The following is a 17,996-nucleotide window of genomic DNA, read 5'->3' on the forward strand; positions in this document are numbered from 1 at the left end:
TGGTTTTAAACACTGTTTTACATGATTGAACAAGAAAATACATTTTCATCGCTAAATATGAATGAAGGATCGATATAATTTATATGATATTGTGGAGGATAAACCAACGCATTTTCTTCTTTTTTTTCTTTCTTTTGAGCTTCATTTTTGCCATTTCCTTTATCTTGAGTCTCTTGCTTCACAATCTCTACATGCTTTCCCAATCTCTTGCTAATCTTTTGTACTAATTTTGGTGGATCAAATATCCCTTTTATGACTACTATTGACTTCTTCATATCTGGTTCTACACTCATAATGCCTGACATGTTTATATATACCCATTATATATAAGCAATTTTAATTAGGGATGTGTATTCGATTCAAACCGAATAAAATCAAACCATTTAAAAAAACAAACCAAATAGGAATTTTTAGTAAATTTTATCAAATCAATCTTAATCGTTCGGTCAAATTTTTGATTCGGTTGAATTTGTCTAAAAAATGTATGTTCAAAATCAAACCAAACCGAAAAATTAGTATTTATAACATTAGGTTACATTAAATTTGCCAGTCTGATTTAGTTTCTTCTGCATTGGTTAAGTTTTTGGACGCTCATAGTTATAAATAAGAGAAATCCTTACCTAGACAGATTCATAATTTTTGTATCGATCTAACCGATAAAAATATCAAAAATGAATATTTTTAAAACAATATGTTATTTTTAATTATTTGATTAATGGGATCCATATATCTTTTATGAATCGTCTAAGTAGAATCTGTTTTTCTGAAATTAGTAGTAAAAAAGTGGAAAATAAAATGAGAAAATATATATTTACCTTCCATCCTCACTATGTTTCTCTTGATATCAAGTGCACATCCTTCACAATGCATGTACATCTTGAGCACTATAATTTTCATCTTAGGCTACATCAAATTTCAGTATTTTCAATCAATATGATATTTGTTAGAAGAGGCATTTAAATAAAATTAAAAGAAAATTCTAAAAATGAATAAATAAATAAATAAAACCCACAAACCTCTTCTTTCTTTTGCTCCACTTTTTTCTCTTTAACATCTTCTGTTTTTGGTTTAGGAGAAATCAATTCTACATTTCTACTATACTTCTTTTGAAGTCTCACTAAAACCTTCATTGGATCCACATTTTTACCCTTCACAATCACTTTGTGGTTTGCATTTTCAATTACAATTTCTTCAACACCTAATCAATTAAGTAATAAAAATTTGATGGATTAATATAGAAATTTGAAAAATTCAACACTATAATAAAAAAAAGGAATCATATATAGTAAAACAAAACATAAAATCGTATCTAATCCGTAATATGATCGACTACTTTCACGTGAACAAATTGTATGATGTAAAAAAATGTATAGCTTTTTTATAGAGTAGTCCATAAACACGCGACTTAATCGAAAAATTCATTGTACAACAAATTTGTTTTAAAAAAGTTTAATTATTAATTTACCTTCAAACCCTCTTAAGCAATTGAACGCCTTCTTAGCACATCCTTCGCAATGAATATAAACTTTTAGCACAACCTCTTTATTTCCATTATTATTATTTTTCTTTTCTTCATTTTTTGCTTCACTTTTCTCTTCCACCTTATGCCCTCCATTGCCTTGATTTTTCCCGCCACTTTGCTGGGTTTTCTGTCCATTTGACAATAATAATAAGAAAAATAATCCCCATCAAAAACCCCCAAAAAACAACAATAGAGCAATAATATATGCATTTTTTTTATGAAAAATAATATATGCATTTTTAATTTACCATACCTTTCCCATGACTAAACTTGTTTTTTTTTCTGTCAAATTTACATGTTATAAATAGGACGAATAAACTAGAATTTCATGAAGAGGTTAAAATTTGATTAATCAAGGGCAACAATTATTTGTTGATACTCTATTTATTTCGGAAATTATAAAAGAAAATGATTTATTTGGAATTAAAGTTATTTTAATTCTGAGTTTGAATCATCCACAATTGCTAAGTTATTTTGCCAGTTACTGACTAATAATTACCAGATACCAAAGCTAATTTCCAAATCCTCCTTAAAATTTATTTAAGCTTTCCAAAACTGTCCCTCCAGCTGTATTTCTATTTTTTTTTTGCCCCTTTTACAAGATTTGGAAATAAATTCCCAATTATAGACTATCATTATTTGAAGGTTTTGTTTCTTGAATGGGCTCACATTGAAGATTAAATGGGCTTAATAACTGAGCCCAAAAGCCCAAAATTGAGTCCACATAGTTTTGGGCGCGACCCATATAACCAAGTGACACGTGTTATTATAAAAGACAAGTGCGACAAGTGTACATGTTAGCAGAATCCCACGTACATGAAATCCACGTGGCAGATTTAGCAGATACACTTGACATTGTTACTCACCTCCTTAAACAACAACATAGTACAAACTATGATCCTCTCTATCCGGAAGCTATTTTAGTTTTTGAATGAATCTTTCTTTTAATTAATTTGAACAGTTCACTGTAAGATCTCTAATTATATAGATTCATTTTTTTAATTCATTAAATTTCATTAAATCGAATACGAAACAGATATAAATTCATAATATTTGTATTGTCTTTTTTTGATTTCTGATTTTAGCTCTGTTTTCAGCAGAACGGAGAACATGTCAGGTGTAACTCTTGCTACAGTTCCGCAAAATGAACCTTCCGGTGCCGGAAATAAAGCAGCGACCAAACCCGCCACCGCAACGACGCAGGAGTCGATGATGGGTGGCGTAATGGGATCACTCCGTGTGATAGAGCTTCAATTAGTTGCTTTCATAATGGTTTTCTCAGCCAGTGGCCTTGTCCCGCTCTTCGATCTCGTCTTCCCCGCCTTCGCGTCGGCTTATCTGTTGATACTATCCCGATTAGCCTTCCCGTCGCGTGGCGGAAGCGGTTCGAGTACCCGGGAGATTTTCCAGGCGAGTAGATTGTTCCGATTGTATGTCATTGTTGGAACCACCGTCGGGTTGTTCTTGCCGCTCGCGTACGTTTTAGGCGGATTCGCTAGGGGCGATGATCATGCTGTTCGGTCCGCCACGCCTCATTTGTTCCTGCTGTCGTTTCAAATACTTTCGGAAAATATTATTAGTGGGCTGTCGTTGTTTTCGCCGCCGGTGAGAGCGCTGGTGCCGTTGCTTTATACGGTTAGGAGGATCTTTGTTATTCTTGACTGGATGCATGATGTGTGGATTAATAAGACTTTACCGGCTAATGCACATGCTACGGTAATTATGAATCAGCTTAATTACTCTATTTTATTTTATTTTAGCATTTATATCCTCATTTTATTAATTTTAGTTATTTTAGTCTGATTTGATTAATAGGATTTCAATTATAGTTAAATGTCATATTTTAGTGAATATCATTAGTTGGGTTAAAATTTCTTGTTGGACGATAAGCTAGAGGGTTTCTACAGTTCAGTTGTCATCGTTTTATTTTTTACATTTTATTAAGGCTTATAGTGGCGTAAAAAATCACAAACTTTAGCGTGTTTTGTAAATTTAACATAAACTTTCAATTTGGGCAAATTAATACACAAACTTTTGATTTTTTGCAATTTTAGCACCGATCAGTTTTCCGTGAAAAATGCTGATGTGGACGCGGAGCAGTGGTTATTTCGGTTTCCACATCAGCATTTTTCTCTATTATTTTGAAGGAAAATTGATCGGTGCTAAAATTGCAAGAAATCAAAAGTTTGTGTATTAATTTGTTCAAATTGAAATTTTATGTTAAATTTGCAAAACACTAAAGTTTGTGATTTTTTTGCGCCATTAAGCCTTTTATTAATTCAGCTTCCATTTTCCAAAAACGAGAGGTGCCTACTTGCAATTTCGGTCAATAATTACTTATGTGGTAATTTTCCATCGGCCACATAAATAATAATTTGCCTGAATTCACAATCCCTTAATTGAGAAACGGGAGTTGGATTAGTAAAATATTTAAAAGATGAGATGCTAATAACTAAAGTGTAAAAGTTTATAGTTCATTAACCGCAAAATGTTTTAGTCGTTATTATAGGGCAATTTAGCGGAATATTTGGCTAGAATTAGTAAACTGAAATGTTTGGTTAGAATTGTTAAAGGTTGAGATAGTTAGGGTTTATGAACTTTTGTTTGGTAATTTGAAAGATTAAGTTTGATGAAGTGTTTATTAAATTGACCAAAAAAAAACTGTCTATGTTGGTATTAAATGCAGGACGTTGCTTGGTATTGGTTTGGAAGGAGCCTAGCAGCAGCAAATCTGTTATACTTTTCGATCAATCTTTTCGGGTTTTTGATTCCTCGTTTCCTGCCTCGGGCATTCGAGAAGTATTTCCAGGAGAGAGATGAAATTCACTCGAAGATGGCGGAGGATAAACGTTCTGCTTTCACTAACAGAGCTCAATCGGCAGACAAGAAGTCCGACTAGTCGATCCTGTTTATCAGGAATTTTATAGAGCTGACTTTGTGTTTGAAAATATGTTTTTGTTGGAGTGTCTACAAGCACTACTTTGATCTTGTATGTTGTGTTTAGTTAATGTTTCAGAATTCAAGTTCTATTACAGATTCTGATGATATGGATATTTATATTCATAAAATATCTCTTCAGATTTCTTGAACAAATCCAACAGGCTATTCTTGAGTCAAGGTTTTTTAATTTTCAATATAAGGTCAATCTCGAAACTCTAGATAAAAATACTCGTAAAATGAGTATTTTAGTTCGTTTGTTTTCTCCGTAGTGGTGGAGTCGCTCAAATGCAGGTCCGCGCCCACTTTATTCTTTTAAAAAAAAATTGAATTTGAATTTTGTTTTGGAATTAATCGGAATTAAATTTTTAAAAAGAAGTTCTGATTTTGAGTTTTGTTTTGGTTGGTATAAAAAATTGTCAATTTTTTTAATACAGTTTGCTTTTTTTGATTTTGTTTTTGGCTACGTTATCAGCTCAAGTGGCAAACAATGAAGTAATTACATAAATTAAAATTGAGGTGGTAAAACATTATTGATGGTGTATGATTCAGAGTTGAAGAGATAAAATGAGAGAAAATATTTATTTTTTTGAAGAGAATATAAAATTACAGATTTGGCTCGGTTTGATCTTTTATTTCAAATTTAAGGGTAAATAGAATTTTTATTATAATTATTTTTTAATTGTTTTTAAATCTGCTTTAGTGATTGCCCGAAGGAATGAGTCAATTTAAAAGTTGATTTGTTATGCCAAGAATGTATTATGGACTTTTTTTAATCTAAATTAATATATTATAATTTGATTTAAATTTCGAGATGTTTTATAAACCATTCTCCAAAACCGTTATCGCCGATGCTAAAACGTCGTTTTTTATCAACGAAGCTATTTTCATTATAAATCAAGATTTTACTGTGTTAAATTATGTCATATTTGTACGTGAGGGTGTAGGCAGTGGTTAAACTCATTGCCATACATTCTGGAAGGTCGGGAATTCGATTCTATCTTCCGTGGATTGATTTGATTTAAAAAAAGCTAATATTAACACTAGTTATATTTTTATTTTTGATAATTAAAAAAGGAAAATATTTGTGAGAAATTTCTTATATGCTTTAAAACTACAAAGAAAAACAATGAAACTTCCACTCTTTTAAATTCATCTCTATGATCGTCAAAGAAAAACGACTTTCTACTTTAAAAAATAAAATAAAGTAATCTTATCATCAATTAAAGGATGGATACTTGAATTTCATTTTCTTGCTACATGGATAATATTAAGGCTTAATCTATATCTATACTATATATAAAAGCACGGATAGGGGGGGGACAGGCAAATTTACTGAATAATCCTTTTCACTTTACTACTAAATAAAGGTTTTATAGTCATTAACTAATTAGTTATTTAATTAATCACTATTATAATTAAAGTCCTAATTAGAATAGGTAGTTAAATTATCTCCAATTTAATTTTAGTATGTAAAAAATAACTAAATTGTCTCCAAATTAATAGGAATACCTATCTTTTAGTTTGATTGAACTACAAAATTCAAATACTGTATTTGATTAATATAATATTATTTAAATTTCTATCTTATTATTTTTAAAGATATTATTAATAAATTTAAGTTAATTATTTAATTATGGTTATTATAAAATCAAAAGAAGATTAAATTCAGTATGAAAAAAATTTAATAACCGAATAATATTTATTTTTACAAAAATTCTTAACTACTTTAGTATTAATTATAAATAAAAAATTGATATAATTATAATAAATTTACTAATATGTTCATTCACGAGTTACGTTACGAGCCACGTGCATAGCACGTAGTGCGAAACTAGTTCCTTAAAAAACCTCCACCTTGCATATTTTCTTCGTTTATACCCTGACCTTGTAAAAACACCATTTGTACCCAATTTTGGGTTTTTATGTTTCATCTCTACCCAAAAGCATTAAATTGTACTCTTTTCATTTGGAAAAGAGTTTAAAACATACTTTTTTCTATTTTAAAAAATACAAATAAATTCTTAAACTTAAAAAATAATCAAATACATCCAAATAATTAATTTTTTTTTAATTTTATAAAATAAAAAAATAATTATTATTTTAATTTTTAATTTTTTTTCGGAAATATATTTAAAAAAATTAAAAAAAATTCGGAAATATTTTTTAAAAAATTAAAAAAATTATTATTATTTTTAATTTTTTTGAAGAAAATGGTATTTTTATACTATTAATAACATTAATATCTAATTAGTATATAAGTTAAAAATGAAGGATTGTTTTACACTTTTTTTCAAATGAAAAAAGTACATTTTAATGCTTTTGGGTAGAGATGAAACATAAAAACTAAAAATTGGGTACAAATGGTGTTTTTACAAGGTCAGGGTATAAACGAAAATAAAATACAAGGTGGGGGGTTTTTAAGCAATTAAGCCTAATATTAATTAGAAGGGACTAGTTTTTGAATTTACATATCTTGGTATCTTTGAACTAGTCTAATTTTGAAGAGAACTTGTTGAGTAATTTGGTTTGATATTCTCACATTTTCCTTCTCTAACGAATAAGTAATTGTTGTGATGTGAAATAATCAATTTTATTTTATTACATCAAAATATTTTCCTTTCTTTTTATCATTAATTTTAACATAATTGCCCCACGTATAGTTAGGTTTAAGAGAAAGCACACAAGATACTCTCTTTTCTAAAACAATTGCCCCACGTAATTCACCATTTTTTTCTTTCTTTTATACTCTACTTTTTCATTATTTATTCTCTTATTTCTATCTTTTTATTATTTATTTTTTGTTCTCCTCTTACTTTTTCCCTTTTTTATTAGTAACATCCAAGGTTCAAAAAATTGTCAAATCCAGAAATTGTTATAATGGTTAATTGCAAATTAAATCACGAATTGTATTCTAATTTATAATTACAATACAAATTTTAAAATTTGGCAATGTTTGTAACCAATTTTTTTTTTCAAATTGGTACATCAACCTAAAAAATAATGACGTGAACATTGTAATGTAGCACCACGTGTCGTTGGATGATTGGTCGGTGTATCAGTTTGCTAAAAAATGAAAGTTGGTTGTTGACATCGTCAAGTTTCAAAGTTCATGTTGTAATTATAAATTAAGATAGAATTCGTGATTTAATTTGCAATTAACCCTTAAATATTAACCTATACGAACTCTATGAACAACAATAATGATATGGCGAAAAAAAATAATAAATTGAGATTTATTTTCTCATTTTTAATTACAAAAATAATAATATAAATGATGAATATAATGATAATGAAGTTTTTTAATTAATAATTTCAATTTTTTTGGTTGTTTATGATTTTCATTCTATTTTTATTTGATTTTAAAAATTGCACAACACATACATGTTTGATGATTTACTTCAAAATTTCGTACAAATTGTGATGTAGTTTTTACAAAATCTTAAGAGTATCAATAGGTTTCAGCTGGATATCAGTAGAGTTAAAATAGATATGTATATGTATTTAATAGGTTTAAATGTCATTTCAGTGTATTTTAAATATGCTTTTATAGTTTTGTAATTGTTTTAATTTGTAAGATTTTTGTATTTTTCAATTAAGTAGCAGTAATGTTATAGTAAATTCAATAAAATATCAGTTAAATATAAGTATCAATTTTTTTTTAGTAAGTTCCAATCAAGAGCGTTTATTCCATACAACCGTTTATCCTTCAATTAATCATCAGTTAAGTTTCACTAAGTTTAAATCACATATTAGTTAATTTTCAATCAAGTTATACATTTTTATTTTGTTTTTTCTTTGATTTTAAGAGTTGCACACCACATGTTTGATGATATGCTTCAATGATTTCGTATTAGTTTTGATATAGTTTCAACAAGGTGTTGGTAGGGAATCAATAGGTTTCAATTGGTTATATATAGAGTTAAGTAGTTATGAATATGGATTTTAACAAGTTCAAATTCAATATGTTTTAATCTGTCTTAATAGTTTTACAACGGAAAAGGCATAAAAAAATCCTCGTAGTTTTTATAAAAATACAAATTAGCCCTTTTATTTTTTTGGGATATAACTAAATCCTCTTTATTTTCAAATAGAACAAATAGTCCCTTTTATCCAGCTTCATTAGAGACACTCGTTAATGACTAACATGTCTCTCATAATCATATAGGAAAAAAGTTCAAAAAATAATAATTAATGTTTAAAATATTTACCGAAAATTTGAGGGGGTAAGTGTCCCAAAAGTAAACTAAAAGGGTTTATTTGTTTGATTTTAAAACAACAAGAGTTTAATTGTGCCTAAAAAAATAAAAGGGTTGATTTGTACTTTTGAGAAAAAGTCATGGATTTTTTGTATCTTCTGCCTTTTACAATTATTTTGATGTAGTTTTAGTAGGATTTTTGTAAGTTTGAATCAAGTAGTAGCAACAATTCGATAAGTTTAACCAAGTACCAGTTAAATATAAGTTAAGGTATTAAATTTCAGTAAATTTTAATTAATCATTAGTTAAATTTCAATAAGTTCCAATCAAGTATTCATTAAGTTTCAGTAGATTCTAATAGATATTAAAAGAGTTTTAATAAATTTAAGTAAATTTCATTAAGTTTCTAACGTGTTTCAATTTATATTTTTAATCTAAAATGTGCCATTCTATTTCTTTCTTTTGAATTTTCTTAGAGTTTAAGTTTTTTTATTCATGTCCGTTTTTGTATAAACTAAATACAATTGTAAGCATGAATTTAACCATAATCACTAAATTTATGACTGATTTAATAATAAATTTAATTTACATGGTAATTGTCTATTAATTAGAAGTTGAGGGACAACTTGCTACTATTTACCCATTTCTATAATGAAAGACCAATTTAACTTTAATAATTTAATAATTTTATTCAAAAAATAAACTTTAATAATTTAAGGACCATTTTTTACCGTTTTGTTTCTATAGGTTTTGTCCTACAAGATGTACTGTACAAGTGGCTTTGCTATGATGGTCTGATGAGCCAGTAGTCTAGGACGCTCGCTTTTGGACATTGTTTTTTTTTTGTTTCTTTACTGCCTTGCCCACACGCTATAAGGGGGCGTGACCCCCACGGAAACCTATGCCTAATAAACATTGTTTTCCTCTGCTTTCAATTCTTTTAAACTCTTTCAAGTTAAAAATTAAAATTTCTACAAAATCATTTAGGCATATGATTTAAATTTCTACAAAACCTATGCCTAATTAGTATAAACAAAAAATGTTGATGAATCATGATTTAAATTTTCTTAGTATTTTTCTCCATTCTAGAATTACACGTTTGAATTGTGTTTATCATTATTATTGTATTTGCTTGTTAATTATTCTATATTTATTATCAACGAGGCGAGATATAATTAAATAACTAAACTATCTAAATGTATTTCTGAAATTTCGATTTCAAATTTCAATACAACTTGTTGTTTTTGCCGATTTAACTTAAAATTATACCGTTATAGTTTAAAACTGAACAAATAAACCCTTTTAATTTATTTTTGGGACACTTATCTCTTTAAATTTTCGGTAAATATTTTAAACATTTATTTTTTTAATTTTTTTTTTCTATATGATTATGAGAGACATGTCAACCATTAACCAATGATTGACGAATATTTTTAATGGTGTTGACGAAAGAGATCATTTGTTCTATTTAAAAACAAAGAGGATTTAATTATAGTTAAAAAAATAAAAAAACTGATCTGTATTTTTATAAAAATTTAGGTTTTTCTTTATTTTTTACCATTTGCCATATTCTTAATACCGACCAATGCACCTCCTACCTACACGGGAACCTAAAAGTATCAACTGCGACGAAAAAAATTAAAAAGGACAACAATTAAAAATAAGAAACGGTGACACTCTCTATGCTACTCCATTTTTATTACCTTCATTTTCAACTCAAATTTAATTAAAAAAACCTAACCATTTTGTACTATATTTTATGTACCCTCCATTACCCGTCTCCTCTCTTCTCTCTCCACCGCCCACTTCTCTCTCTACTCTCTCACCATGAAGCTCAAAAACAAAGGCAAAGTCTACCCATCTCCGTCGTCGTCTCCGTCTTCTAATTCAAGACCCGGCGCTGATGACTTCATCTCCGTACTCAACATTTTACCCGCCACTATTCTCACTCTAGCCTCCGTTCTTTCTCTTCAAGACCGTGAAGTTCTTGCTTACATGATCACCCGCTCTCTCAAAACCACCACCACCGCCGCCACCTCCGCCACCGCTCAAGACTCCAAGAAAAAGTTACCCAAGAGCTCGCCGTCGCTACCCAGCGGAGGCGCCGCCCATAAGTCTCCGTTGTTCGACTGTGATTGCTTTGAGTGTTACACAAGCTACTGGTTTAGATGGGATTCTTCTGTTAACCGTGAGCTTATTCATCAAGTTATCGAAGCTTTTGAAGAGCATTTAACCAACGGTGAACTGTTAAAAAAGAACGGTAAAAATAAAAGAAGGGATAAAACGGGTCGTCGGGTTAGTGATAAACCGGTTATTGATGTTCTGACTCGACCCGATATACGAGAACCGGCTGAGGTTACTGTTAAGTCTGTTATTGCTCCAAGTGATGACGTGTTTCCGGCTGATGGAGCTGAAGTGAAAGGAAATGAAGAGACGGCGGCGCAGCTGGTTGTGGAGGTTTCCGAGGAATTGACGGTGGTTGTAAAGTCGCCTCCGGCTGATGGAGTTAACCACCATAAGGGTTTGGCGAGGAAGGTATTACCGGACGTGTTAGGGTTATTTAATTCTCGTTTATGGCACCTTTGGAATCCGAATGTTTAATGTGGTGACTAAGAAATTAATAAAAAAAAATCAATTTCTTTTGTTTTGTTTTTACTAATCATTTTTGCTTTCTTACATTTTATTTAGGCGCAAAAAAATTACAAAAGTTTAATTTTTTTTTTTATGAATTAAAATAATTTAGTTAGTAATTCTTTTGTTTTAATATTTGTACTTGTCGGCAGTAGGTCATTTTCTAGGAGGGATGGTTGTTTGGATGTTTTCCGGGAAAATATTTTAAACCTTTCTATGATTTTGATTGGCCAATTTTTTATTTTTTTTTGCTTAGAAACTAAGTTCAAGAGATTAGGTGAAGATAGTTTCTTTTCAAGTGGGCCAATGAAACGTGGTTTATTTTAGAAAATTTACTTATACATTATTTAGAAATATACTAATTAAATTTTGGATAATTTTAAATTTATTTTGTAAATCAGTTTGAATACTATTTAATCAAAATGTAGTATAATGATGAATGAATTATATATTTTATAAAAAAAGATAATTAATTTTAAATTAAGATGATAAAAATTATAATGTACTATTGTTTAATGTAAAGTAGAATATGAATATGATTGTATTTGTAGTATTAACTTTGAATCTATTCGGTGCTCCTCTTTTGAATGTCAAATGGATGCGTTTTTCTATGCTTTCTTTCTTTTGATTCCTTTTTGCCCCTCTCCCATGCCATACTTCTTTTTATTATTATTTTGATTATTTTATGTTTAAAAAGCTATTAATATGATTTTAGGCTCCCTTCCTTTGAGGCACATAGGTTTGCTAATGAAGAATTATACTTAAATCCCAGTAATACCTTCAATCTAGTGGATGTTTAGTTCTAGTAATTCGCATTATCTTATCATAAATATACTCTTTCGGTTCCATTTGTTTTTATATATTTTTCGTCCCGTTTAAAAAAAACAAATATTTTTACATAGAAATAAAAAAAAAAACATTATTTTTTTTCTTACTTTACCTCTATTAATGGTTGGTGGTCTTGTAATTTTTATATAGAATAATAATTATTAATTTTAGAAAGAGAAAAAAGGGTAAAAAAGAATTTAACACAAAATAATGTAAAAATTATAATATGATCTTTTTATATGAAACATAAAAAAATGAGATATATCACTTCTTAAACAGTACTGATGAAGTACAAACTAAGAAAACATCTATTATCTTTGCATTTTCATATTTTTTTCATATTTCACTTCTATTAATAATAGTGAAATTCTTCGTAGAGTTTATTTGGGATGATTAAATGAAGGATAAAAAGAAAAATTGAATATAAAAATACACTAAAAATAGAAATAAAACTTCTAAAATGCGACATCCCAAAATGGAATATGAGACTTCTAAAATAGGTCGGAGAGAGTTATATATATAAATATATAAATTAGATTATAATATTAATCACACTTGTCTATTTTACAAAATTAAAAAAAATATAAATATGTCTTAAATAATATATTTTTTTATTAAATTGTCCATATCAATTATTATTATTTTTAAATTTGACTAATCTTTATTAAATTATTTATAGAGATTAAATTTGGAATAATAATAATATATATTCTCTTTATATTCTAATAAACAAATATTACGAATTAAAAAAAATTCTCAAATACCGACGGGGTTGGTTCAAGTGGTAAGCGGCTTGGTATCGCGTAAGTAAGGTTTCGGATTCGAATCTTGTGAATGCAGAAAATCCTCGTTGGCAAACTCACCTACAATATCAAGTGCGTGATGAGCGAAACCTTCAAAACCGGTTGGGCAACTAATTTTTTTTTTCTCAAATGTGAAACATAATACACCAGAGGGAGTATAAGCAATTAAAATCAAACTTATATTTAATTCATCATATTAATCCAATTATAATATATTTATTTAATGGGTTAACCCATATCAAACTGTTAGCCAATTTATTTACTGAATATATGTCATAATATATAGATACATCCACCAACACTGCTACTAAATATAAATAAAAATTATTCAACACGTTTATCAGAAATTTATTTAACTTATTTTCTAATATAATTAATTTAATCAATGCAAACAAAAGATATGCTACTGAATAGATATTACAACATACTTGTCAGTAGCATAAAACAAAACTCCTAAACAGCAAAAACTATTAAAAAATGGATTGAAATCTAAAAATTAAAAATTATGATTTAATCATTGTAATATTATTATATATTATATTTGTATATTTTGATAAAAGAATTATAAATTTATTAACAGATTTTATTGTGTCCTTCATAAGTTGGACAAATTATTTTTGTTTAGTCCGTTTTTTTTTTCTTTACGAAGCTATATAAACTCAATATTTAATGCTTGATTTTATATCGCACCGTGTAAATAAATTGTATCAAAAATTGTGATGTTGATGCCTATTTGTAATATTGTATTTGTCATTCTGGCATAAATTATGTTATGTAGAATGAGCAAATTGACAATGCAATTAAAAATAATTAATTTAAGTCAAGTTTAAATTAATAATATTATTATAAATTTTTAACCAAACTAGCGGAATTAACTAAATCAATCAAAATTTTAGATTTTTTATATCAAAATAGCCAATTAATTCAGTTAAACCGATAAAAATATGAAAATAATAATTTAAAACTCTTAGTCGTAACCAAACTAATTTTTATATTATCCAAACTGAACCGAACAAATTAATTGAACTAATTAAAATCTTTAACCTAACTTAACTAAAATAGATAGGTTAATTCGTTTAGTCAAATTTTTTGTTCATAAATATTCGATTTTTTTTTTATGATTCTATCCCTCTAAATCATTTTTTGTTCTCTAGAATTTTTGTGTTATTTTCCATTCTAGAGAATTTTCATTGAAAAAATAAAAATGAAACCAAATAAAGGACAGAAAAATGGGTGATGGGTGGTGAAGTAGTGTGATGAAAGGGCTTATCTTCCATAGGTAATGGCAATACTGAAATGCTTTTGAGTTTCATTTATTGAGTTGCAATAATGGATTGGGACCTTTGAGAGATAATGTTTTTGTTGTTTGCTTTCTGGCATTTTGCATGGGACCATCAAATAATAAGTCACTATGTTTTTTCTTATTCCTTAACCATAGGATCCTCACTCTTTCATGTGACATCAAATTTATGATAATTGTAAGTCAATGTTTTGAAAACCGGACCGGACCGGCCGGTCGGACCGGATTAACCGGGAACCGGCTGCCTGTCCGGTCCGGTTTATGGTGAAAATCGTCTTTTATAAAAATCGGTCAAAACCGGTCAAAAACCGGATTTAACCGGAAAAATCCGGTTTTCCATAAAAACCGGACAAATCCGGTTTTCAAAAAATTAGCCAAAAAGGTACCTTTTTTGATAAAAAAATGCATGTGTGGTCCCCTACCTATGTGTCTTTTTATTTCTCTCTCATTATTTCTCTCACCCATGTGCACCTTTTTATCTCTCATATTAATTATGACTCTTACACAAATTATTTTCTCTCTCTCACATGTCATTTTCAACTTTAATAAAATAATATTTTCACTCAAATAAATAATTATACTCTCTCTAATATTACTATTATACATAAAAAAATTATATTTATAATCATATATTATATTTATAAAATGTCATATTATATTTTTTAAATTTAATAATTATTAATTATTAAACTTAAAAATTTATATATTTTTCTCTTCCATATAAAAAAAATTCTTTTATATACTTATTTATGATTGTATTTTTATACAATAAATTATTTTTAAATTTTAAAATAAAAATATGATGACATGTTAAATTAAAAGTTTTTTTCTTTCTCATACAATATTATTATTCTATATACACTTAAATGTTACTCAATTATAAATATATTTCACGCATTTAGTAAATAATTGTCTAATTTTGATAACAATTTTTACTAAAATTAAAATTTAGTTTTTCCATTTAGAGTAAGTATTTTATATATTTTTAAATATTTATTATTTATAATTATATTTTATATAGTAAAATTTGAAAATTATTTATTTAAATATTTAATCATATTTTTTTAATTTATAATACATGTATTTTTAATTTAAATAATTTATATTTATTATAATTAAAAAATCCGGTTGAACCCGGTTGAACCGGTCGAACCATGAACCCTCGGAGAAGCCGGTTTGATCTCCGGTCCGGTTTTAAAAACATTGGTAATTAGTGCACTAGAGTGATATAAATTATGACATTCCAAAGGTAATTTTTTTTTGGTAAAAAATGATAATCGACTCTTTAGAGTCTCAATTGTTAGTTATTATTTACGGAAAACTTCCTTAACCATTTAAATTAGGCCTACATTGGTTTGAAAAGGATAATTTACACTACTTGTTTCAGACTTTAGTTTTTCTAAATTTTAATTCATATAGTATCAATTAGTATTTCCAATTTTTTTTATTTATAATTAGGTTTGTCTTGCCATTTAATTATTTCAATTTTAATGACATGACGTACCAACTGAAATCCTATTTAAATGAGTCATGTTTTTACTAATGCAGTGGTGAAATTGACGCATTAAAAAATAATTTTTTTACACTTATTGAGCTATACGGTGCTACAACAATACAATTTAAGAGCATCCACAATGTAATGCTATTTTTTTATGCTAAATTTAGCATGAAGAAAAGGACAAAATGCTACATTTAGCATAACTTTCTAACTTTATCTCTAATGCAAAATGTTAAAAAAAAGTGTTATAATTACTTAGAATAACAATTATCTATTAATTTTTTTATTATGTTATAAAAAAATAATGTTTTATAATTTTTCTACAATATACTATAATCACGTGTATAAGTGATGCCCTTCGACTCGGCAATATGAAACAATTATTTTATTTTTTATTTAATATAATAATGAGCTCTTTTAAATAGAATTGTTAAGTGAATCGATGAATTATATAAAAATAAAATGTTTTATAAATTATTTTAATATGCTAGCATGTGGTCTACATTTAAAAAATTTAATCAATTAAGATCGTAAAAATAAAAAGAGAGCATAAAATATAAAATGAATAAAATAATAAATAATACAAATAAAGTAATAGTAGAATTATAATAAGAAATGAATTTTGATTGGTTATTGAAATTTAGCATATGCTATAATGGATGCTAAATTTAACATGAGATATAGCATATGCTAAATTTAGCACGGAATATAGCACAACATTGGAGTTGAATTTAATGACACAGTGCTAAATTATAGCATTAGCATGCTAATTTAGCATTGTATTGTGGATGCTCTAAGATGACATATAAATTTCAAATGGATTAAATACCTTGCGTTAATTTTATATCATCTCACTTGCTTTTCTATTCTCGTTATCTCATGTCAAAAACTTTAAATTTAAAATACTCTAACAGTCGCCGTTTTACTCGAACTTTAAATTTTTACTTTTATATTTTTCTATATTTACTAATTAACTAATTAATTGAATTTGTTTTGCTTTTTCGGAAGGAAATTGATTCGGGTGTCCGTGACGGAGGGTAACAAAAATTAGGGTTGTCAATTTTAGGGCATGGGGATGATAAGAATATGGAGATTTGGGATATTGCATAGAGGTGATGACAATCTAGGAGTTGTCCTTAAAGAGGCGGTGGTCTCTAAAATCTTATCCATGTTAAGTTAGGTGTTTGATTGGAGTATTTTTAGGTCACTTTCTATATCTTTATATCTCATAAAAAAAACTATGCTACTTCAATATTGCCTTTGTGCCTCCTAAAATCATCAAAACTGACTTCAGATATATTTCCACTTCTCCACAATTATCATATCTTTTGGGAAAATTGCTGATTGTCAATTGTATTTTTAGAATGTTCTTTTTCACTTGGTTGTTCATGAAATAACCACCCTATATTTTTTCTTCATTTTTGTAAAAGGATAGATAACTCTCTCATTATTATATGTTTAATTTTAATAACTGAAATTAGAAGCCTAAATAAAAACTTGTACACTAATAAACAAATATAACAAATCATATGTTGATCCGGAACTAAGACTAGAAATTGGAAGAACATGCTCATCCAAAAACGCATATGAGTTGGTAAGATGCTTTTCTAATTTAAGTGAGAGGTACGAACTATACTCATATATAGAGCCGTTTAAAATATGAGGTCGGAATCTGCTTTCCGTAAAAGAGCTACACTACTCGAGTGGAAATTAATCTGAATGTAGAAGGTTTAAAGATGTCGTCTTATAGTTGAGATCCGTTCAGAAAATCTCATGATCCCTATACCAAAAAAATTTGGAAGGATTGAGAGAGTTTTAATAAGAGAAAAAAAGGAGGACTAACTATAAACAAATTTAAAACATGAAAGTAATTTTATATAAATAATAAAGCTTGAGGGCACTTGCCCCCTCTCTCTTTAACGTAATTTCACCTTTGATCATATCAATACCTAAAACTAAATGAAGATCTTTATTAAAATTTGTATCCCAAAAAAGCAATAATCTTAATTACTCTATTTGTTCCACAAGCGTCATCCGTCTCAAGTTACATTAAAAGAAAGGCCAAATGTCGTAAAAAGACCAAAACTTTCATAAAAATGCTGACCTTTTAATTTTGTCGATTTTGGCCAAAAACTGATTATTTGGTTTCACAAAAGTCCTGACCTTTCTATTTTGTCGATTTTGGCCAAAAATGGATTATTTGGTTTTATAAAAGTCCTGACCTTTCAATATATGTGCATGCCACGTAGGCGCCACATAGGCAAATTGAAATCAAATT

The 17,996-nt window shown here is 27.9% G+C and overlaps 3 protein-coding genes across 4 annotated transcripts; 2 read left to right on the top strand and 1 right to left on the bottom strand.

Moving 5' to 3' along the window:
* Nucleotides 1-1,784, bottom strand: LOC126657275 (heavy metal-associated isoprenylated plant protein 8). Its single transcript, XM_050351943.2, has 5 exons — nt 1,776-1,784; nt 1,466-1,649; nt 1,017-1,198; nt 816-903; nt 1-298 (listed from the first exon to the last, which is right to left on the bottom strand). Exons 1-5 carry the CDS (start codon nt 1,782-1,784, stop codon nt 18-20), a joined length of 744 nt encoding a protein of 247 aa, XP_050207900.1. The 3' UTR covers nt 1-17.
* Nucleotides 1,785-2,389: 605 nt separating this feature from the next.
* Nucleotides 2,390-4,615, top strand: LOC126655056 (uncharacterized). 2 transcript variants are annotated; one of them, XM_050349059.1, is made up of 3 exons: nt 2,390-2,489; nt 2,620-3,238; nt 4,209-4,615. In XM_050349059.1, exons 2-3 carry the CDS (start codon nt 2,633-2,635, stop codon nt 4,419-4,421), a joined length of 819 nt encoding a protein of 272 aa, XP_050205016.1. In that variant the 5' UTR covers nt 2,390-2,489; nt 2,620-2,632; the 3' UTR covers nt 4,422-4,615. The 2 variants fall into 2 exon arrangements, with proteins under 2 accessions (XP_050205016.1, XP_050205017.1); XM_050349060.2 differs by having other exon boundaries at nt 2,401-2,489; nt 2,623-3,238.
* A 5,753-nt stretch (nt 4,616-10,368) lies between these two features.
* Nucleotides 10,369-11,313, top strand: LOC126655249 (uncharacterized). The gene has a single exon (XM_050349350.2). The coding sequence runs from the start codon at nt 10,486-10,488 to the stop codon at nt 11,257-11,259; it is 774 nt and encodes a 257-aa protein (XP_050205307.1). The 5' UTR covers nt 10,369-10,485; the 3' UTR covers nt 11,260-11,313.
* The last annotated feature ends 6,683 nt before the right edge of the window (nt 11,314-17,996 follow it).

This window comes from Mercurialis annua, linkage group LG7, assembly GCF_937616625.2.
Source record: "Mercurialis annua linkage group LG7, ddMerAnnu1.2, whole genome shotgun sequence".
NCBI lineage: Eukaryota > Viridiplantae > Streptophyta > Magnoliopsida > Malpighiales > Euphorbiaceae > Mercurialis > Mercurialis annua.